The sequence below is a fragment of the Fomitopsis serialis genome (genome assembly GCF_022376445.1).
Source record: "Fomitopsis serialis strain Sig1Antser10 chromosome Unknown B0H18scaffold_10, whole genome shotgun sequence".
NCBI lineage: Eukaryota > Fungi > Basidiomycota > Agaricomycetes > Polyporales > Fomitopsidaceae > Fomitopsis > Fomitopsis serialis.
Window position 1 is genome coordinate 17,930 of NW_025954970.1, and position 20,888 is coordinate 38,817.

A 20,888-nucleotide genomic window follows, 5' to 3' on the forward strand; every position below is an offset into this window, starting at 1 on the left:
GATCAGCGCAGTTCCCTTCAGCAACCGTTCCCAAGCCAGAGTCATAACTCGCCAAAGAAGTTAGGTACAGTAGATGCGGTCAATGTTTCAGGGCCAGAATACCAATGGCCGCATCTGCACCACCACAGCATGTGCAACACGCTGCTCGTGCGCGCCAGATTTCGCACGTCGCCCAGTACGATGAGAACTGCCTTCCGTGAAATGAGATAGGACCTGAGCGAGACGCTGCACCCGGTAGGTTTTGCTCGTAATTTCTCGCCAACATCAATTACAGGAGGAGGGTCGCATCGCCATCGGAGACTAGCTGGCAGAGAAGTTGTTACACGCAGCACCAGCGAGGAGCGTAGGGAGCCTGGCGTATGTCGTATATACATTCTGCTGCCGACCACGACGTAGCCCGGTCCTAGAGAGGGTATCTCCTGACCAAACGAGACGCCTGCGATGTGGCCGGAGGAGGCGTGTTGATGAGTGCGACCGTGGCAGAATTCAGTTCGGACTCTGGTTTGGGCGAGTGAGTAAGCCATGCTGGACGGTGAGAACATTGGTAACGCCATCTCCCGACCCCAGACGCCATGTAGCGCCGCCGCCCCCTCGTTGTCCGTACCGTCCACCAGCAGTCCAGAGGTCGTATCAAGGAGAAGCACTCGTGGCAGATGCCTGAATCGTGAGCAGCAACCGTGAGATCACTGAACCTTCCTGCACGTTTTCATAACGAACCACAGCTATGTCAACTTCATGGGCGGATCGCCCTTGAATCGCCTATCATGGCTGCGCACCTCGCACGCCTTCCTGAACGCCGTTGTGCTCTCGCCCACGACAAGATGGATCGTGCTCAAGGACGGTCAGCCTCTCCTGGTACAGCACAGCGGCGCCGAGAAGCGATCGCTCGCTCGCTTAAGCACCGCGGACGTCAGGTCTCTCTTGGGCTCGGAGCCATTCTTTGCGCAAGGCAAACTTGAGGGCGAAAATGCGCCGGATGATGTGGCCATCCTCGAGGCAGCCCGATTCCACGGGCCTACCGTGGTCTTTTTGGGCTTGCACGAGCCCCAGACCGGCGAAGCGGACGCCTTGCCGTCGTCTGAATTCAGCGCGAAGAGTTCAGACCCCGCAAAGGTTGTCGCCAACATCAAGGGCACCCCCGTCTTCTCCTTGGACGTCAGCAAGATACCCCAAGAGGTCCTGGATGACGTGTTCCAGAAGTCGGAGGCCGTGAAGTCCGGGGCTGCGTTTTCATTCTCTGAGCCGCGCGTAGCGATGAATGGTTTGGACATGTTCGAGGCGGCTATCTTTGCGGAAGCCAGGAGCATGGTGGATTGGAATACACGCAACAAGGTTCGCTTCTGAGTGCTATCGTAAAGGATGTGTCCACAAAGTTGACATGATCCGTAGTTCTGTCCGTCGTGCGGATCGCCTGTATACTCGCTCTGGGCCGGATGGAAGTTGACTTGCTCATCTCTCCTTCCCTGGGCCGAGAACGCGGGGAAGGAGCCATGCCCGACTGCGTACGTGATCGGTGCCTTGATGAACGCCGAAATGTATTGAATTCCTTTCGTCTGCTTTAGGCGGGGTCTACATAATTTCGCGCACCCTAGAACGGATGCTGTCGTCATTATGGCTATTATAGACGAGTCCGGGGACAAACTTTTGCTTGGCCGGAACGTGAGTGTATAACTCGTGCGCCTCATATCCGCATCCAGCTCATGATACGCGTGGCAGAAAAAATGGCCAGGCAAATTCTATTCGGCTCTGGCTGGCTTCATCGAGCCAGGAGAATCGTTCGAAGACGCCGTCAAGCGTGAGATATGGGAGGAAGCAGGCGTGCGTGTTTGGGATGTACAGTACCACTCTACACAGCCGTGGGTGCGTTTGTCTCGTGTACGCTTGTGGTACTTTCACTCAGCCGACTGCGTCGCGCAGCCCTACCCAGCCAACCTCATGGTTGGTTTCTACGCGACGGCTGATTCCTCCGCCCCACTGCGGACGGACCTGGACAACGAGCTGGATGGTGAGCTGATGTCGCGACACTAGCTATGGTCAATGACTGACTTCGCCTCTCCCCGTCTTCGTTCAGACGCAAGGTGGTATACTCGCGAAGAGATCCTTGCTGTCTTGAGCCATGCGGAAGGCACAAACATAACGCGCAGTGACCATCGCAAGCTTGCTGCATCGCAGGAGGAGAAAGGCCCCGCGACCAGTACCGCGAATGCCCTCGCGGGCGACGCCGTCACGGAAGAAGAGAAGAAGGCAAAGGCAGCGGAGGGACCGTCTGAAGTGCCATTCAGAGTGCCTCCGTCGACTGCGATTGCTGGTGTACTCATTGGCGAGTGGGCATATGGACGCGCAGGACCTCAGCCAGGGCGTCAGGGTCAGACGAAACTCTGAGACGAACCATTGGATAGGATGGAAGCATAATGTTGTAGTGATCACCAATAGACGCGAATGCCATAATTTGTACAATGAATCTGTCAACCTCAATGGATCGGCGAGTGTCGGGACTCGGGCATAGCGGGCCCGGGTAACTTTGAGGACGTCAACACCGTAGATGACCGTAATCAGGAAGTCAGCTGCCTTCCTGGGTATTTTTGAACATTGACTTGATCGTGATCGGCGGGAACCAGACGCCTACTGGTTCCACCACCACTACATACATAGATGTTCTCGCGGTTGTAGGTGGTTCGTTCTTCGTTTTCTTACCCCGCACTCAGTGGGCCCCAGCAGGTTTTCACAGCGTCTCCGGAGCTGTGGTAAAACGATGATGAGTTCACAGCTGACACGTTTGCAACGCGCTAGGCTGTCGTCGCTCCCATTGCGGTCTGCGACTAGCAACGCTCTCATACCCAGACTATCCCGGAGGTGAGTGACCCACAATTCACGTCCCAAGAGTATTGACAGATGCCAGTTGGGTGTACTACAGCCATAGTAACTTCTTCGGCGGAGCGCCCTTGAACCGTCTGTCATGGCTGCGACAGCAGCAGTCGTTCTTGAACAACCTCGTACCATTACCGGAGACGCAATGGCTCGTCTTCCACGATGGACGACCGCTCGTCTCAACGGAGCGGGGCTCGAAAGCGCCAGCGCTCGCACGGCTGTCAACGGCCGACGTGCGATCCCTACTAGGACCGGAGCCATTTTTTGGTCAAGGACAGACTGTCGGCGGCCAGGCCGCAGCGAGCGACGTTGTCGCGTTGGAAGGGGCACGACTACGCGGACCTCCCATCGTCTTTCTGGGACTGCAGGAGCCACCTTCGAGCGAGAGACGTGCGCTGCCTTCGTCGGAATTCATTGCGAAGGGTGAATCTGGCCTTACGGACGTGTTCGCGAACATTGAGGGTTCAGCGTATTTCTCCTTGAATGTCACCGACATTGATCAGCACACGCTGGATGCAGCACTTCAGAATTCGGCCGCTGGGAAGAGAGGAGCACAGTTGGCCTTCGTCGACCCCCGATCTGCTATGGGGGCCCTTGACTATACCAGCGCGAATATCTTTGCAATGGCTCGCTCTATGCATGATTGGAATTCGCGCAACAAGGTATATGATGTGCGTTGTCGTAGGGGTCCAGTGAGTAACGGAACTTTGCCATAGTATTGCCCGTCTTGCGGCTCTCCATCCTACTCCCAGTGGGCGGGATGGAAGCTGGGGTGCTCGAGTCTTCTTCCCTGGGCTCAACAGACCGAAGGAAAGAAGCCTTGTGTCACAGCGTCCGTATTCCATCTATGACTTGCAGCACAGTTCCATTGAAGCAGCAAAACCAGACAGGGACTTCATAACTTCAGCCACCCTCGAACGGACATGGTAGTCATCGCGGCTACCGTCGATCCCGAGAGGGAAAAGATCCTGCTCGGACGCAACGTGAGACTTCCCTGGTCCATATTGCCATGTTCTTGTCACATTTTTGATCGTGCAGAAACGCTTCCCGCCGGGTTTGTGGTCCGTGTTGTCGGGATTCATCGAGCCAGGGGAATCGCTCGAAGATGCTGTCAAGCGCGAAACGTGGGAGGAGGCCGGACTAGAAGTGCAGGACGTGCAATATCATTCCTCACAACCATGGGTTCGTACGCCAACTTTGAAGCATCTCCCCCGCTCACTTCGAATGAACCACGGCAGCCGTACCCCGCAACATTGATGGCTGGTCTTTACGCCGTTGCCGACTCGTCCAAACCGACGAGAACCGACCTGGACAACGAGTTAGAAGGTCAGCGCGCTCAGAAACTTTGAGAAGTCGCTCAATGCTGATGTTTGTCTGTGTACAGACGTACGTTGGTACTCCCGGGAGTACATCTTGAACATATTGGAGAAGTATGGAGCAACACATCCGAGCATGGAGAGAGAACGATCGCCCGACGCACCAATGAGCTTTCCGGACACAAATGCCATCGGGGGCGTTCTCATCAGCGAGTGGGCGTATGGTAAGGCAGGACCTGGTGCAAAGAACAGTGAGTAGACACAGAAGGACGGAAGACACCAGTGTCCACTGTACAGGACGGGTGAAACCAGCTGTGCGCCACTGTCGCGGGACTCGACTTGCTTGCTGACAGCATCAGCACACTGGTGGACTCGGCGGCGAGAATGAAAAGCATTTTCAGTAACGATGACGGGTGCCGGTGATCTATAACAACGCCTTGTCAATGTTTCGCAGCAAGTAGGCTCCTGTCGAGTCGCCGAGCTTCCGTTCTTGTCAAAATCTTGTCCAAGTCCGAGTCGTGCATAAGAAGCTCTGCTGAGATTTCCGCCTTCCTAAGCCCCTGTTCAAGTTTGCACAAGCTTGAAGCTCTGTCATGCGTCGCTGAACGGTGCGCAGCTTGTAGTCCGGAGTACAAGTTGAACATAATACAGCACGTTCGAAGTGGAGGTTCGAGCTGGCCACTCGGCGCAATTGAAGCTTGAAGGCGGCGCTTCAGCCACAATGTGAGTGGCGTTATTGAACGCTACAAAGTAACTAGTCTGAACTGAGTTGGAATACAAATTCAGTATAGTGATAAGTAGGCGCATCAATAAACTCAATACACGTCGTTAATAGATTCATTACACGTCAATCAGGCAATCACCGACACCTCGTTCGAGTCTCTCACCATCTTGCCCTCGTTCATATCGGCCGTCCAATGACACCCCTGTGCGCTGCCTGCGAGTCACTTCCTGAGGATTCTATATCGCCCGTAACCGTGTCCACCAAGGGTCGATTGATCTCACCATAATCCCAACACTGCGGCCTCAGGCCTCAAGCTTCAAGGCATGTTTCTTCTGTGGATACAGGTGAGGTTGCTCGATTGCATAGGCTGGGAATGAAGTTTGCAGAATACAGATATCACAGCCGTTAGCTATGGCCCGCAAATCAGACCCAAGGATGACTGCAAGAGCACAGAACTCCCCTTTCCTATTCTTTTGGTCGTTGGATCGCGATTACCTCTGACGTGCACACACTCCTAACGAGCATTATACGGCATCCGCTCACCAGCCATGACCAATGCAGACCCAGTTTGTCGACAACTCACACCATCAACTGCATGGACGCAGGGATACGGAGACGTCATTTGTCGGGCTCCTTCGTCGGGACGCCTGGACCATGGCGAGGAGCGCAGTTGTCTGAACTTCTCCCATCGGATGCCGTCAAAGTGGTCTCACGTTATGGAAGTCGCATTTTGTCTTGCCCTGCAATTCGTCTCTTCAAAGCGCCACTTTTCACCTTGCAGGATAAACAGCTTTCTTCGGAGCTGTTAGAGGTTTGCAGAAAGGGTAGTCGATCCAGTCACCTTCGCGCAGGGGACCATCGCGAGCGGAATGACTGTATCTGCATCGCAATCGCATTCGCATTCGCTGGCCGCTATGGTGTAGCGAACCGTAGGACAGCGTCGTGGATGAGGCTTTCAGCCGTCACAGAGGAGGCGTTGGAATCGTCCGATCCGAAGCGATGGCGATTCACACTGCTCGGTGCACCTTGCCACGTCGTGAGTAATCTTGCTATCTGCATTCACTGACCACTCACCATGTTTTACAGGGTGTTCTGCGAGATCCCTCCGACGGTATTACCGGTGCCGAAAACGTCGATGCTTCACTTCGTGTAGCACTACCTTCGGCATATTCCCCAGCTCTACGGAGCGCGCTCTTGGTCTCGTCCAGGCCAGCGTCACATATCACGCAATGCACCATAGTGCGGTTAGTGCGGTACCGCGAAGACGGCCACATAACGGGAGTCGTGATTGTTCGTCTGTAACTGGTCTCGGAAGACGCCTGAGGTGAGAACAAGACCATTCATTGTCGTACGCAGTCACTCACCAAGCAACAGCTGCAGACAATACATCCTTTAATATGCTGTAGACGCCAACCGTCGCTCTGGAGTTTCTCATCTGTGAACGAGAACGGCGGAGAGTTGGCCATGTCAATCTTGGGGCATGTACACGACGCGAAGCGTTTGGCTCAGCACCCGCAACACTAAGGGACGCAAATCATCAATGATATTGACAGGAGTCATACAGTGCACCTTGTCGTAGACCGGGATGCGTTGCGCAGGCGAGCATAGGCGCAAACGTTCTGCGGTCATACCCATGGGAGTGGCGTACTTTCCGTCGCGACGCACTCAACCCCACTTGCCTTTACGAGCACCATATTAAGAGTGACACCTTGTCGCACGAGTGTACGTCAGTATCGCACGGCGTAGCAGTTGGAGGGTGGACGGCGGGTGGTTGAGTACGCCACATTCTCGAAGTCCTCGTTCGAGATCGCGTCGCATGTGGTAAGTGAGAGCGAGTACATGGCGCGCTGAGCAAGCTGATCATTGAATATCAAGGTCTCCGGAGCGTCAACGGGTACTCAATTTCGAAGACTAGACGCGGTCATGGGGCCAGAACAAGGAGGTATAAGTCGAGTTCAAGCAGGGTGGCGACCTTATGTATTGGGCGCTTACGCGATTGTGGCTAACGAGCAAATGGACGGCTTGGCGTAGTTGGGGTCAAAGAGGATCAAAGCCGTACAGGGATCGTGGGCATATAAAACGAAGGCGCACATAGCAATGTGAGCTACGCTAACACTCTACAGGTCTCGCTGCCTGCGGTTGCCGTAATTCCGGTGAACCATCGCTAACCATCGCTTGTCGTGTACCGACTTCGCCTGGAAGTCCACGATGTCGAAGCCTCGTCTGGACCAGGACCGTAACCCCCATCCGCCATCTTACGACTCGCCAAATAGGCTCTGCAGTCTGGGCAAGACAATGTCTAGTCCTTCGTCGCTGGACCAGAACTCGGACTCGTCACGCTCAAGACATATTCTCCCCGCGAATATGCCACTGACGGGCATAACAAGAGCTCGGACATACCTAGATGGCTTTGGGGCATCTCGTGCCGAGAGCCGCCTCTAGTAATGGACTGAAGCATGTGTAAGCACGGATTTCGATACGCACAATGCGTCCCTTCTACTCACCGGCTCCTCCATTTTGACAGCTGTCGGCTGGGTAGCATTCGGCATACTTGGTAATCCCATCGAGGGACTTCGTCGACATCGGAAGCGAGAGAAATATCCTCCGTTTCGCAGCGGTTGGACACGGAATTGTCGGTGGCGCACCGGGACAACGTCCGAATGTGGTGCGACATTGTGATCTGTGCCAAGGAACACGATCAGTAAGACCATCTTGCGCGTAGCGTACTGTAAAGACTGCAAGGCAGTGAATGCAGGATACTATCGACGTTGACGAAGGTAGAGAAGATGAAGGTGTGTGACGTGGGTCTCGAACTTGCGCACTGTGCTCACGTGAATACCAGGCAAGGATGCCACCGCACCCGACAAATCGTACTCTTAGAACATCGAGGGACAGAGAACAGCGTTGCTGATAGATACACCACTTCAGATACTATACAGGTAACAAGACGCAAACCAGAACTTTGTATCCGACACGAACGAACTGCTGATGCAGCGCCTTGTCAGATCTTCGCGACGTCGCATCGGAATCGATCCTCCCCTTCTACTCCTCGATCTCCTCGCATGCCACATGGCCGTTGTTGGACGACGCCTTCGAAGCATCATCGTCCAAATCAACCAGCCCGCCCAATCCAGCCAGCCCTGGCATGATGTCGTCGAGGGCAGACAGGTCGCCGGAAGACGAGTAACCGGAGTCACTTCCGGAATCGTCGTGCTCCGCAGGCAAGAGCAGCAACCCCGGCGTAGCACCGGGCCACTGCTCTTCAAGCAGCACGGGTTCCATGGGGGCTGGACCCTGGCGTTCTGGGCCGCCAACCACTGCTCCTCTCGTATCCTAAAGCCTTCCTCCCGTACCCAATGCCTCGTCAGGTAGTCGTCGGTCCGCGTCACAGGCTCGAGTCGGAGATGTCTGTAGGCGCCGATGGCGGCGTCCCAAACGTTACTATTGAATGCGCCATCATCGCAGTGCAGTGACACTGGCCGGTCGCTACGGAGAGCCATTGGAGGTCCCCTTTCCAGGCCTCCCGCCCACGCTGGGTCTTCGGTGGGATTTAGCCTGAACGGCTCGAGAGGGCGGGTGTCGGGGCTGGCTGCATCGCCCAATCCAACGCGGGCTGTGTCGATCCACACCGGATTCAAAATCGTTCCGGACTGGAAGGCCGGCTGGGAAGGCAGGTGCCGAGCGGCATTCATTCCAAAAAACTGGTACTGCCTACCGACATGCAGAGGAGGAACGTTCTGCGGCACATTGCGCGTGAGTGCAGATTCATTTACGATTCCGGTTGCCAACGACTTACTTCCTTGTCGGCATCGTGGCTCTCGGCTGTCGTAATTGTTTCTGGACTCCAGGAGCTCGCATCCGAGGTCCTAGGGGCTGATCGACAATGCGGTGTCCCTCCGCATGGGGCCAAGGTATGCCGAAAGGGTAGGCAGGGAGGCCTCGTCGAGGGAGGGTAGGCCTGGAGGACGAGCAGGAGCCGGCAGGCCTGGGGCCGAGTCGGTATGCCCTGGGGTCGAGCCGGCAGGCCGGGAGGATATGCAGGTCGGGCTGCACGAGGAGAGGGTAGGCCAGGGGGCGGGATGGTATACTCGGCGAACGAGCAGGTAGGCCCGGGCGGCGAGCAGGTAGGCCTGGCGGATATGCAGGCGGGCCTTCGCGAGAAGGTGGGTCAGGGGAACGTGCGGGCAGATCGCGAGGGTGGTTAGACGTATGCGCGACTTCGACGTTCTCGCCCAATCCCGCGCCAGAATACGGGGTGGCCGTGTTCTGAGTGGCGTTGGGTGGGTGTGTAGTTTCGCACTGGGGACTCGTCATTGTTGGGTGTTTTATACTGATAGTATGAGCACAGGACTCGGGTTAGTCGTACGCTGTACGACGCAGAAGACGGGACGACGGAGATGCAGGGAGATGCACGTTGAGGTGCGAAGACAGAAGGCGAACACGACTGTGGCTCGTCCTTTGTGTCCGGGCGCCTATCACCGCTCGCGAAATGCCGGTAGACTGGCGATAATCTGCAGCAATGCAGCCTGGAGCGGCATTTTCACTAAGATATTCATCTTTTTGGCCATGTGTTCACGTCCTGGTGAACGACCGGCTTAGATGCTTCTGTGCATGTTCTCGACCCGCCGCCTACATATCCTACAGTACAGTTTGTTGGATTCTGTGTACACGTACATCACTATCTCTAGCCGCCTCCGGAATTACCAGCCTAAGCCTTCGTCCAATATTGCGACACCTATCTCAGACAATCCCCATCGAACTCGCGAACGCCTGAGGTGATCCCGCTCAACTCACCGGGCACTAGAGGCCCAGGTGCATCAACATCACCTCTACTCTAGTCGATGTGCCGCTGGCCGACGAAGAAAGAAGTAGAGCTCCCTTAGCGCGAGCGCGCTCGGGGTGTGCGCGCGACGCTATGGATAGTTTGACTCCGCGCTCAGCTCGCTCTTGCGGCGGAGCTCATCGCATGCTGAAGTCGGCTTACAGTACCATTCATCGAAGTGATCACGCTGCGTGAGAGGTATCCTCATGCGCTCACTTGCACGCTCAACGGCGTCGACGTAGGGAAAGTCGCGGATGGTGAGTACTACACCATTCTTCGCCCCTTGAGTCGGCGTATGGCACGGCGATGTGGCGGTGGCGTCCAAGCTTTTCGCTCCGGCCAGGTCAACCTGAAATGGCAGCTGATGGTGGACAACGACAGTGAGTACACAATCAATTATAACTGACGATGTTTGTTTGGCTTACCTTCTGAGCTTCTTCATCACCTGTCGCGATTGATTGTGTGCTCCCAGAGCTTGCAGGTCTGATCCCGGAGAAATCGTCGCTGGTGGGCTAAGTACTTGCCCTCGGGAACAGGTGCGGCAGGAGGTCGTGAGCAATGATGTGCCCGTCGAGAGCCGACACATTCTACTATGACGGCGTCGCATGGATCGAACTCCGTCGATGGAGCGGTGACGTTTGGCCCTGTTGACATGTAGGATGAGATATTTTGGCAACTAAACTCGTGTCGATGTGCACCCGTGCTTGGCCAGGAGAAGCCTGCCGGGTCCCAAACCCTTTCAATTTCTCTCCAGCGTCGAGAACACTTGGGCTCGTGTGCTCAGATGGGACACGGTGATGCTGCTGTGGAAGAACGTATGCAACCCATTGTGTGCCATTGTATGTTTTTCCTTACTGTGCCGGACTTGGCTCACACACTTCTGACCCAGGATGCCGATTCCTCTTCTATTGGCACCTTTGGGTCGGCATGCCCTTCTAATCCTTCCCAGTGATCATACCACGGGCTCGTCCGACTTTCGGCTCGCTTTCAAACCCTGTCACGGCTGCGTCTACGTCTTCGGCGTGTGCGTCGGATCGGCCAATCGCCTACAACCGCGCGCCCCGTCGGGAGGATCGCCGTCTAGCAACAGCTCGTCGCGCCTGTGAATGGTCCCGGTCTCGCTCGTCGCAAGTCTGTTTTCGAGCATGATGGTGCCCACATAACCCGGGTTTGAGGAATGGCGAAGTGATGAGGAAGGAATAAAGAGCCAATGTGAGATGGATATGAGGGTGGATTTTGTATGATGTGCTCATGTGTTTGGACGCTCGGACTGTACCGTACATGGCTGTGGAAAACATTACATTTATGCTGTCTCTCCGTGTGTATGTATCACAGTATGCTTGCATGGCGCACATGCTGTTATTGACGAAATTATCGCTTCAAACGTCTGCACATCTGCAGAAATGGGAACTGGCTCATCTACAATGAGCTCGCAGTATTACATAACAACTGGCAAGAGACGGTCTCGAACCAGAAGACGATATTCTGAAGCTATGTATCATCACCCACATTCATACAGAGCGTACGTTTACATACAAGAAACACAAGTCTCACAAAGGCCCTCGATCAACGCGGGACTTCGGTCACTGTCCATACACAAATGAAGTATCTACGCATCGTCTACACAATGGCGGGTCGGAATGCATAGCGATCGGGGATGACATGAAGGCGACAACCAGCGAGAACTGTTACTATGCTCCACGCGGTCAGAACCGCGGCGACCTGCCCAAAGCATACGCTCGCATGCACTCGACGAGAGGCCCATACAGCAGCCCAGCTTTCTCGAACTGCGACTGGAAGACAGCATCAGGAGCGGTCTACGTGCGAGTATTATCATACTAGTCAGTCCTAGTCGTCCTATGTAGCAATGATTGAGTGCTTACAGTCGGCGTCGTTTCCATCAGGATAAGCTGCATTCGCAGCATATCGCAGGACGTCCTGACGGCGTCCCAGGCGAACCCAAATGTGCTCACTTTCTCTGCGAATCTGCGAGCGGCGTCGTCAATTTCTGGCGTGATGCCCCCTCGTGGATTCATTTCGAATTCTTCTGGGATCCGCGAGTCTGGGACGGGACGAAGAAGGGTCTGAGCACTGGCGGAGACGGGGCGAGCTCGTTTAATGATTTGTACTTACACTCGCCGAAGTGCGCACTTATGCGCAGAGGCCCTGGTGGTGAAGATGGCGTGTAAGTCGTGTACCCGCGCATAGCTGGTGTCGGTAGTGTCTGCTTACCCATCGACATGTGCACCGACTTCAACTCTGAGAAGAGCTGTCGAATCAACGTAACAAAATGGTCGAGTAGTTTGCTGATCGCCCTCCCAATGGCTGAACAGAAGCTATCCCATTGGTCAGAGACTGCGGCTCACAAACGCGTCCGGCGGGCGTACTCTGTGACTTTGGACCAGATGTTTGCAAAGAAGCCCTGAGGCGCGGCGGGTAGCCTGTTCCTGAAATTTTGAATCTTCTCCTCGAGTTTGTTAAATTTGTCCGAGCATCCTCGAGCATCTGACTTGCATTTATCGATCGTCTGTCAGAAATTATTGAGTGCTCGGGAGAAGCAGGGACTTCGAACAAATCTAGGCCAAGAAATCATTGAGGTCGGACCGACGGAACGCTACGTCGCACTGGCATGCCTGTACAACGCCCCGCTTGCCAGTGATAAAGGCGCGAAACGGTGAAGTAGTCGTAGTACCGGCATCGGTTTTTGGAACATTGTAAGTTACTGGTGCTGGCACCATTGCTCGCTTGGCGGCTGCTCAGGAAATGCAGTGGATGCGCACGCACAATGAAGGCAGTCCAAGACAAAAGGATCGATGGAACATACCGCTATAAACTGCTGGATCATATTGAGTCTGTCGTGTAAGGGGACACTTGACTCAGATTGCGACAGCGGAAGAACGATCTCTTGAAAGTCTGCGCACGCGGTCGTCATCGAGAGCGACAGACTTAGTACGACTGTCACTCACGCTCTAGACAAATTGCGCATCGACCTGCTTGTTCCCGTGTATCCCTGCATGCATCTCTATACATCTGTCGGGTTCGTTACGTTGAACGGGATACTCAGGACGTCGCCAGAAGTTGGACTGACCTTGCGCAAGGTTGTCCACTCCTCAGCGAGTGGGTGATGCGGCCCAATCTGGGGTGTTGCCTCAAGTCGGGTGGTGACGACGTCGAAGAGCCTCCGTATCTCCTGGTCCTCAGTGAAGAGAGACATGAAGCTTTGCTTTAATTCTGCAACATGATCATTGGGTCCGGTATATGGCGGTGGAGGCGTTGTGTTGCTGTCAGACATGGCGAGGATGTCGGAGAGCAAGACAAGGAGTGGGCGGGCGTGCTCCCACGCCGTTCGGGTTTATATCGTCTCTGGGGGGCATGGCAGAACCTTAACTTTAAGCCCAACACGGATCGGGTCAGGTGGCAGACGCGTCGCGTCGTTCATTCGGGCAAACACGTCCGAACCACAGGGTTTCTGCACCAAGATTTGGTCGGCTCTTGTGGCGTAAGAGTCGGTCCACCTCCTCGCGTCGTATACGGGCACTGAGACGGGGATAAGTAGACTGCATGGCGATCTGACAGGCGTTATGCAAGTTACTGAGACAACTCATCGAGACGTTGTGAAATGCGCTCACCCAGTTCTAATTGAAGACAACGATAAGTATACGGGTGGGCGACGTGTGGGCGAGTTGATGTGCAGACGAAAGAGAAGGCCAAAGTGGCGCGCGCGGCGGTCCTTTGGATTTGGGCGCCTACGCTGCCTCTACTTCCACTCGCATGTGACGCCGAGCGACTTGTTTCCGACCTCCATGACCTCCATGCCCATTGCCCACGTTGTCACCTCATACCTGTATTGCCGTGCAGCGCAATGGTCTCGATATCTATGCGCTGAAAATGATGAACCTTACATAAATGTAGCGCATTGGCGAAGCACCAAGAGGCTTCGAACAGGAAACCCATCAATGCATGGTGTAATAATCGTGCTCATCCCGGACAATATGCTCCTTATGTAGTCGAGTAAGCACAATTTGACTATTACACGGGACTCGTCGATCGGGCAATCAGTGACACATCGTCCCAGTCGCTCGCCATCTTGCCCTCGTTCGTATCGGTCGCTCAGCGACAGCCCTCTGCTCGCTCTGCAAGTTGCCGCTTGCACGTCCTACACTGCAGCACACTGCTCGTACTAAACCGCTTGATTGGACGGCGATCACAACACTATGGCATTTTGTTTCGTTCCTCCTCTATTGTTGCAGGTGAGACCGCACGCGCGGAATAGATGGCGAAAGCAAAGGCTCAGGCTGAATTGACCAGGTCGCAATTGAGTCATGGCTCGTGGACCAGGGCCCGGCATGACATCCACGGCAGAGCGCTCTGCCTCTACTGCGACGAAGTCTGGCCGACGTGTATACCCCTCCTGGCGAGCACTGCGCCGCACCGGTCACCAACGGGTCGATAAAGCCCCGATTCGACCGATTCCGCAACAAAGTCGTAGGGAAGTGAGACATCACTTGGTGAGTGCCATGTATCGGGATTTTCCCCATTACTAGTACAGCTTGATTGAATGGAGGGAAATCCAGGAGCCTGAACCGGAGCAATTTCGTTGGCCAGTCGATCTGCGCATGACGTGAGTAGGTTTGTTGAATAGGGGGTTCGTGTACTCAACGCTCATCATGATCTCCGGGTTACTCTCACAGGCGCATCCGGCAACATCATCGAAACACATCATCGGTGCCGAATCGTTAGTTCACCTTGCACACCGCTGCTCTACGCGCTCTCGGTCAGGCGGTGCTCCATCATACCGCCTGGTTCCGGTCGTGTTGTATCGTCCAGTTGCGGTGGAGAGACGGCCGCAGAATAGACTCGTCGATACCTGATCCCAGAAGGCGCGCAAGGTGAGCACAAAGCAGTTGTGGTCCTACACCGACACTCACGTCGTATGCGTTCTTGCCCTCTGTAGATGCATGCCACCTTTCCAAGCTACCATCTGCCCATGGTCAGCGATAGCCTTGGGAGGATGCCTCGTTTTCCGTTCCGCCTCTCCAAGCATGCCTTCTATGATCGACCATAGCAATGGCGACATCGTGGGCCCTGTCAACGTTCAGAGGGGCATCAGTTTAGGTGCCGCAAAAACGAATGGCCCGACAGCGGTCCTACTAGAACTACATGACTCTTCGATCATCTCGAGAGGTGCCATATCTGTAGTGCATTTCATGGCAGTCCGGCACGCGTAGCGTACGCACTGCGGCCATAGTGGGGAGTGGCGTTGTCTTCCTGAGCAATGCGTGGTGAGTGAGATCAGGTGTATGACGTACGCTACAGGCTGACCATACAATACCGAAGGAGACAAAATATCGTTGGTCACTCTGCGTCGAGGAGAAGGCGCGGTCATGGGAATATGAGACAAGGGTATACGAGGTGAGTTCAAGGGAGGTGGCGACCTTGTATTCCGAGCGCTTACGCGATCGTGGCTCGCCAGCGAGTGGTCAGCTTGGCTTAATTGGGCCAAAGTTGTACAGGGGCCCTCGACATATAATACGAAGGCGCGTAGAAAGGCGTGGGCTAGTACAAGAGCGCCCCACACATATCGCTGCTTGTGGTAAATTGCCCTGAACCATCGCTGCAGTGCACCTCCTTCGCCTGCAAGCCCAGGATGTCGACTTCTCGTCCAAAGCGTACCTCAGTCCACTGTCGTACAGCGAGCCCGACAGGCTTTGCAGTCCGAGGACGCTGTTCACCCTGGCTATCCACGGCCGGACTTGACTTTTTCTCCTCGCCGTCAGGATGGATGACCCGCGAACACCGCACTGGTGCGCTGCAGCAAGAGCTCGGACATGCCTAGATGATAGTGGGACGTCTCATGTTGAGGGGCCGGTCCCGGCGTGGTGAAGCTCAGGTAAGCCCGAATTTGGATACGAACATACAAAGTGCTTTCGCTCACCGGATTCTCCATTTTCACAGTTGTATATTCCGAAGTCTACCGGGCAAAATTTGGCGTCCTTGCTGACGTCGTCGAGGGACCTGGTTTTGACATTCGCCGCGCGTGGAGTATCCTACGTTCCGCTATGGTTGAACGTGGAGACGCCAGCGGCAAGTCTGGACAACAATCTCAAGTACAAAAGATAGTGATCCGTCGTAGATCATGATGGATCGGACCATCCTCCGCATAATGTACCGGGGATTTTTCTACGAGGCACTCAACAACACTCCTGCCGTTGACGAAGGTAGAGAGGATAGAGGCGCGTGATGCGGATCCCGAGCATGCATACTGTACTCATGTGAACACTAGGCGAGGATGTCACCGTATCCAATGAATTGGACACGTTAGAATGTCGAGGAACACAGAACAGCATTGCTGATAGATACACCACTTCAGATACTACACAGGTAACAAAGATTCATTCAGAATATTGTGTCCGACACGAACGAACTGCTGATGCAGCGCCTTGTCAGATCCTCGCGACGTCACACCGGATTTCACCCTCCCCTTCTACTCCTCGACGACTTCCTCGCGTTCCACATGCCCGTCTTTGGACGACACCTCCGAAGCAACATCGTCCAAACCAACCAGCCCGCCCAGTCCAACCAGCCCTGGCATGACGTCGTCCTGCTCGAGGTCGAGCGAGGCGTAGGTGCTGATGGCGGCACCCCAGTCGTAGTCGTCGCATTGACCATCGTCGTAGTGCGGCGACACTGGCCGATCGCTACGCGGAGCCATGGCACGTCCCCATCTGGTCAGTCGACTGATGCCCCACGCCCACGCTCCCGCCCATGCTGGGTCTTCGGTGGGATTCTGCCTGAACGGCTCGAGAGGGCGGGTGTCGGCGCGGGCTCCTATGCCCAATCCAACGCGGGCGGTGCTGATCCACACTGGATTCAAGATGGTTCCCGGGTGGAAGGCCGGTTGGTACTGGGCGGCGACCAGGCGTTGCCTACTCTCGATGAGGCGCTGCCTACTCTCGACCAGGTGCTGCCTACTATCGACCAGGTGCTGCCTGCCGACAGGAGGAACGTTCTGTGGCAGAGCCAGTGAGTGCGGGTTCATTCACGATTCTGATTGCCATGACTTACCTCTCTGTTGTGGCTGTCTGCTGTCGTTAATGGGTTTGCACTCCAGGAGCCCGCATCTGAGGCCCCAGAAGGTACATTGGGATGGCCCGCCCCCTGGGACGGTGCACCCGGGCGTGGACGCAACACCCCTGTGTGACGAGGAGGGGCACCTAAGCGTGGAGAAGGGGGCCTCGCGGGTCGAGCGGGAAGTGATGCACCCGGGTATAGTGTGAATGATACGCCCGGGCGTGGAGGCGACATACCCCGGTGACGTGGAGGGGGGCCCACTGACGGGTATAGACGCAGTGGTGCGCCTGAGTATAGAGACGGTGCGCTCGGGGGTGGAGGTGACATGCTCGGGAGGCGGGACAATACGCCTGGGTGACTAGTCGGCAGACCTGCACGGAGAGCTGGCCGCCCTCGGCGAGGCGAAGGCGAACGTACTAGTTCGGGTAAGTCCTCGATGTGAGGCGGTGACTGCGCCCGTTCGACGTCCTCGCCCAACATTGTGTCGTAATACTGGATGCCCATGTTCTGAGTGGCGTCCCGCAAGGTAGGGTAAGTAATATCGGATTCGGATTCGGAATCCATCGTTGCGAGCTGCTGTATACTGATGATATGAACACAGAAGTCGGGGGAAGTCGTACGCGGTACGGTGTGGAAGGCGAGACGACGGGGATGCGCGTTGAAGACAGAAGACAACGACGACTGTGGCTTCTCCTTCGTGTTCGGGCGCCTAACACCACCTGCGAGATGCCGCTGAGTCCGATTTGTCCCATGTAAGAGAATCGGCCTCGAGGCTGTGGCTGCGTCCACACAGGGTGCTCGTCTATGCGGCCGAATCACAGGTGAGCAACCTGCCTAGATATATAAAAGGCGTCATTGACGGCGTTGTTCTTTACCCAAAGTCAATGTGTATGTCAATTCGACGGCTCCGCAATAAATACTACATGTCTCCAGTCATGTCGCGACCATCGTACAAGTTCTCATTTCAACGCCGTTAATCCACCTCAGGCATTCACCGCTTCCACTCGACCCACAAAAACCTCAAGCGGTTTCCTCCAACCCGGCCGCCATCAGAGGTGTGACAAGATCGACGTCGCTCGCATCTATGTTGATCCATGTGCCACTGTCTGACGGGGCATTACGGGATTGTCCAAGGTTGTCCATGTAAGCCCTCCACTCCTCGAAGTGGTCCAGTACCGCGAGAGGCGTCGTCGCGTGTACAGCGGCGTCGTCGATGGTATTGCCACCCACGGGGCCATTCATGGTGGGCACGATGCTCTGCCCCTCATGGTCGGAAACGGCAAATGGGTATGCCGACGTCGTAGTGGCGACCAAGCCCGCTGCCATAGCCACATCGGCCTGAGTGTACGATGGACAACAATGGTGAGCACACACTCAATTACGATCGGGAATGACAATATGGCTTACATTCTGGGCATCCGCATCTTCTGTCGTAATTGGTTGTGTACTCAGGGAGCTTGTGGGTGGGATCCTGGACAAGTCTTGCTGGATGGTGGGCTGGGCACCCGTCCTTGGGAATAGGTGTGGTAGGAGATTGAGAGCAATGATGTGCTCTTCATCGATATACTCCAATATCATGGCATCATGGTCATCGAGGTCGGCTGATGGGGAGGTGGCGTTGAGTACTGTCGACATGTAGGGTGGGGTAGATTTTTGTGCGAGGTGTGAAGTGTGGTGTGTATGGCTCGCGTATGAGGCGAATGTGCTGATGATATGAGGGTAGGTGACGGACGGGAGAGGTGATGTCGGTCGTGTTGATGTGTGAAGACAGACGAGAAAGGCGACTCTGGTCACGGCAGTGGCTCTTCGTGTTTGGGCGGCTATGCTGCCACTCGGATAATGCCGGGCGACTCGTACTCTACCACTCTCTACCACTACCCTAACTCCATGGCTTTCACGTTTACTCTACGTCGTATCTTCTTGCATGTACTGCCCCCCAGCGCAAAGCGATCTCAAATGCCGAACCATACCCCTAGAGCGTCAATGAGGTTGACCCGGCGCTGTTTGGCGAACTCAAGTTGGCTCTGAACTCGGGCAAGTACCTCCTCCCAGTGGAATGGCATGTACTGTTCAATCGTGCCACGAGTTAGTGAGTCAGATCAGTATGGTCAATTCGGTCTATGTGGCATCTCTCGCATCACAGAGCACACCCTCCGTCGCGACTGGCCTTCGAGGCGCGTCGATCGGCGGTGGCTGCGCGACGCGTTGTGTACGCGTTGTTTGGCCTGCCATCCTAGTGAGGAAACTCGCAACATCTTGACTGCCTTCCGGTCAGTCCGATACTTGGATGCAGCTCGCGCGAAAACATCTAGACTTCTACCCAATGGACGATTGTGTCGTGATGGTTGTCGCTGGTCACGCTGTAGGCTGAGCCTCAGCAAGCGACCGGCATAGCTAGTCTAAGCCGACCACTGGCCGGGGCCACTCCTCGACCATCGTCGTGTCGTAGGTTTCTAACCGACAGCATTCAAACAGTTACTGACTCTACGGTCAGAGCCATGATCATCCAATTTTTTATAGTATACTGTATGCCGTCGGTCCTGTCGCACGCGGAAGATCGTCGCCGAGCCACGCAAGTGACTCGGGGTGTTGCGCATCCACGAGTAGGATACTTGGACAGAATTTGTGCTGTGCAATACCAATCACATACTTGGCACCTGGAGCCTACTATCGAAACGAGAGCCCACAAGACGACGTCGACGTGAACCTCCCGGTGAGTGAGTTAGAGAGTGTGCCGTGCGCGTACTGCGGCGTACATACCCTTTTCGTCCGCAGCGCCCGATTGTGGCGCGATATCCGAATCGGACTGTCCCGACGTGGCTACCGCCCTCTTGACTACCATGTCTGCAACTTGCCTTGCCTCCATATCACGACCAAACACCTTACTGTGAACTTGGCTTCCCCTCTTGCCTCGGGCAGTGCTGCTAGCTGGAGGTCAAACCCGTTTTCACGCACATGGAACCTGTTTGTCGCGCCAGGCAGCCTTTCAGTGGGTGACTCGGAAGCGAACAAAATGGCTCGAAGATTGTGCACCAACCCGCCTGGCAAGTACGCTCATGTTTGCTAGCTGCGCATTCATTTGCCTGTGAGGTGTCTCTGTCTGCAGGCCAACGTGCAATTTTATTATCCTCTGGCACTCCTACCGCTTACTCGGAGCTCCTCGTAACCGCCGATCCCAAGACAATCCACTGGACATCTGTCTCGCTATGCTCGTACAATGCGACTGTCTCCTGGCTTCTCAATTCTGGGTGGACACTTGAGTCCGTGGGGATGGGAGGAGTTTGGCGATGACCGAACGATCGTGACGTGAGCGACCATTGCCAACTTCGTGGTTCGTTGTGATTATTTTTTGCTGCTGTCCCCTTTGCAGGAATCATTTCACCCTCTATGCAAGTTTCGCTCGGCTTTTCAGGACTAGATCAGCCCATAGAATTCCGCTACTGTGGTATTCACTCGATTTGGGGTCGAACTTCCGTTCCGTCAAGTGGTGGCATGCGAGGCCTGGCTCATCCATCATGCTGCATCTGCGATGTGCAGAGCAATCTTGGCATGTGCCGCTCAAGCGACCTCATCCGGCATGCACTCCTCTCGCATCGTATGTCAGTGGCCTCCATAGTATGCGGCACTGAATTTCGGCCGTCTGTCGATCGACGCTGTGTCGCATTTCGGTAAGTTCACTATTAAAGAAGGAACATCCGGACATATCTCAGCAAGCAGAGATATTACTCGCATCCGTGGGCGAGCGGCAGTACGCAGACGTGGATGTCGAACATGCCGATAAGAGTCGAGGAGGCCAGTGGTATGTCAGGACAAGATTGTACTGTATGTGGAGTGGCTCTGACGGTAATGCGCAGGTGTTTGTGCGGAACGTAGCGTCGGATGAGATTGAGCAGGTATGTGGTGCCATTGCCGCTCGTATAGATTGGCGCTCATTACTGCAAATCGTAGGGTGTACACTGTGGCAGCTGGTAGCTGGCGTCCTCGATGTCGGACGTGCAATTATTGTGGTCTGGTATATCTTATATCAAATGCAACACGTTGACGCGGCGCAAACATCATCTCGACCAAACCGAGGTTGGCGATATAT

The 20,888-nt window shown here is 55.2% G+C and overlaps 9 protein-coding genes across 9 annotated transcripts; 5 read left to right on the top strand and 4 right to left on the bottom strand.

Moving 5' to 3' along the window:
* The first annotated feature begins 539 nt into the window (after positions 1 to 539).
* B0H18DRAFT_985474 (NUDIX hydrolase domain-like protein) lies at positions 540 to 2,487 on the top strand. The gene is made up of 7 exons (XM_048044741.1): positions 540 to 664; positions 723 to 1,332; positions 1,390 to 1,502; positions 1,563 to 1,659; positions 1,717 to 1,860; positions 1,918 to 2,005; positions 2,072 to 2,487. Exons 1-7 carry the CDS (start codon positions 654 to 656, stop codon positions 2,380 to 2,382), a joined length of 1,374 nt encoding a protein of 457 aa, XP_047897277.1. The 5' UTR covers positions 540 to 653; the 3' UTR covers positions 2,383 to 2,487.
* A 131-nt stretch (positions 2,488 to 2,618) lies between these two features.
* On the top strand, positions 2,619 to 4,867 carry B0H18DRAFT_985476 (NUDIX hydrolase domain-like protein). Its single transcript, XM_048044742.1, has 9 exons — positions 2,619 to 2,666; positions 2,719 to 2,853; positions 2,915 to 3,530; positions 3,585 to 3,700; positions 3,755 to 3,851; positions 3,907 to 4,050; positions 4,107 to 4,194; positions 4,253 to 4,418; positions 4,478 to 4,867. The coding sequence occupies exons 1-9, from the start codon at positions 2,653 to 2,655 to the stop codon at positions 4,488 to 4,490; spliced, it is 1,389 nt and encodes a 462-aa protein (XP_047897278.1). The 5' UTR covers positions 2,619 to 2,652; the 3' UTR covers positions 4,491 to 4,867.
* Positions 4,868 to 5,136: 269 nt separating this feature from the next.
* Positions 5,137 to 6,430, top strand: B0H18DRAFT_985483 (uncharacterized protein). Its single transcript, XM_048044743.1, has 3 exons — positions 5,137 to 5,944; positions 5,995 to 6,232; positions 6,283 to 6,430. The coding sequence occupies exons 1-2, from the start codon at positions 5,504 to 5,506 to the stop codon at positions 6,208 to 6,210; spliced, it is 657 nt and encodes a 218-aa protein (XP_047897279.1). The 5' UTR covers positions 5,137 to 5,503; the 3' UTR covers positions 6,211 to 6,232; positions 6,283 to 6,430.
* Positions 6,431 to 6,916: 486 nt separating this feature from the next.
* On the bottom strand, positions 6,917 to 7,782 carry B0H18DRAFT_985487 (uncharacterized protein; the record flags this gene model as incomplete). Its single annotated transcript, XM_048044744.1, has 3 exons — positions 6,917 to 7,357; positions 7,413 to 7,667; positions 7,740 to 7,782. Coding segments are annotated over 3 exons (309 nt in total), but the record flags the coding sequence as incomplete, so codon positions are not given.
* Positions 7,562 to 9,408, bottom strand: B0H18DRAFT_985495 (uncharacterized protein; the record flags this gene model as incomplete). Its single annotated transcript, XM_048044745.1, has 8 exons — positions 7,562 to 7,700; positions 7,751 to 7,847; positions 7,914 to 8,166; positions 8,202 to 8,645; positions 8,752 to 8,802; positions 8,876 to 8,955; positions 8,997 to 9,238; positions 9,302 to 9,408. Coding segments are annotated over 6 exons (1,140 nt in total), but the record flags the coding sequence as incomplete, so codon positions are not given.
* A 1,695-nt stretch (positions 9,409 to 11,103) lies between these two features.
* B0H18DRAFT_985507 (uncharacterized protein) lies at positions 11,104 to 12,760 on the bottom strand (the record flags this gene model as incomplete). Its single annotated transcript, XM_048044746.1, has 7 exons — positions 11,104 to 11,547; positions 11,614 to 11,792; positions 11,864 to 11,896; positions 11,963 to 12,066; positions 12,118 to 12,257; positions 12,555 to 12,643; positions 12,697 to 12,760. The coding sequence occupies 7 exons, from the start codon at positions 12,758 to 12,760 to the stop codon at positions 11,437 to 11,439; spliced, it is 720 nt and encodes a 239-aa protein (XP_047897282.1). The 3' UTR covers positions 11,104 to 11,436.
* A 1,772-nt stretch (positions 12,761 to 14,532) lies between these two features.
* Positions 14,533 to 15,090, top strand: B0H18DRAFT_25190 (uncharacterized protein). The gene is made up of 2 exons (XM_048037285.1): positions 14,533 to 14,619; positions 14,685 to 15,090. The coding sequence occupies exon 2, from the start codon at positions 14,689 to 14,691 to the stop codon at positions 14,956 to 14,958; it is 270 nt and encodes an 89-aa protein (XP_047897283.1). The 5' UTR covers positions 14,533 to 14,619; positions 14,685 to 14,688; the 3' UTR covers positions 14,959 to 15,090.
* Positions 15,091 to 15,186: 96 nt separating this feature from the next.
* Positions 15,187 to 17,083, top strand: B0H18DRAFT_25221 (uncharacterized protein). Its single transcript, XM_048037286.1, has 6 exons — positions 15,187 to 15,620; positions 15,686 to 15,814; positions 15,864 to 15,963; positions 16,014 to 16,111; positions 16,167 to 16,753; positions 16,842 to 17,083. Exons 1-6 carry the CDS (start codon positions 15,567 to 15,569, stop codon positions 17,005 to 17,007), a joined length of 1,134 nt encoding a protein of 377 aa, XP_047897284.1. The 5' UTR covers positions 15,187 to 15,566; the 3' UTR covers positions 17,008 to 17,083.
* A 738-nt stretch (positions 17,084 to 17,821) lies between these two features.
* On the bottom strand, positions 17,822 to 18,436 carry B0H18DRAFT_952198 (uncharacterized protein; the record flags this gene model as incomplete). The annotated part of the gene is made up of 2 exons (XM_048042083.1): positions 17,822 to 18,139; positions 18,209 to 18,436. 2 exons carry the CDS (start codon positions 18,434 to 18,436, stop codon positions 17,822 to 17,824), a joined length of 546 nt encoding a protein of 181 aa, XP_047897285.1.
* Positions 18,437 to 20,888: the final 2,452 nt, after the last annotated feature.

Coding starts and splice junctions, on each gene's coding strand:
- B0H18DRAFT_985474 (XM_048044741.1), top strand. Junction 1,333..1,389: donor ATTGGAATACACGCAACAAG/GTTCGCTTCTGA, acceptor CATGATCCGTAG/TTCTGTCCGTCGTGCGGATC. Junction 1,503..1,562: donor AAGGAGCCATGCCCGACTGC/GTACGTGATCGG, acceptor CGTCTGCTTTAG/GCGGGGTCTACATAATTTCG.
- B0H18DRAFT_985476 (XM_048044742.1), top strand. Junction 4,051..4,106: donor ATCATTCCTCACAACCATGG/GTTCGTACGCCA, acceptor GAACCACGGCAG/CCGTACCCCGCAACATTGAT. Junction 4,195..4,252: donor CCTGGACAACGAGTTAGAAG/GTCAGCGCGCTC, acceptor GTCTGTGTACAG/ACGTACGTTGGTACTCCCGG.
- B0H18DRAFT_985483 (XM_048044743.1), top strand. CDS start 5,504: ATGGACGCAGGGATACGGAGACGTCATTTGTCGGGCTCCTTCGTCGGG. Junction 5,945..5,994: donor TCGGTGCACCTTGCCACGTC/GTGAGTAATCTT, acceptor CATGTTTTACAG/GGTGTTCTGCGAGATCCCTC.
- B0H18DRAFT_25190 (XM_048037285.1), top strand. CDS start 14,689: ATGCCACCTTTCCAAGCTACCATCTGCCCATGGTCAGCGATAGCCTTG.
- B0H18DRAFT_25221 (XM_048037286.1), top strand. CDS start 15,567: ATGATAGTGGGACGTCTCATGTTGAGGGGCCGGTCCCGGCGTGGTGAA. Junction 15,621..15,685: donor CCCGGCGTGGTGAAGCTCAG/GTAAGCCCGAAT, acceptor CCATTTTCACAG/TTGTATATTCCGAAGTCTAC. Junction 15,964..16,013: donor CGAAGGTAGAGAGGATAGAG/GCGCGTGATGCG, acceptor TGTGAACACTAG/GCGAGGATGTCACCGTATCC.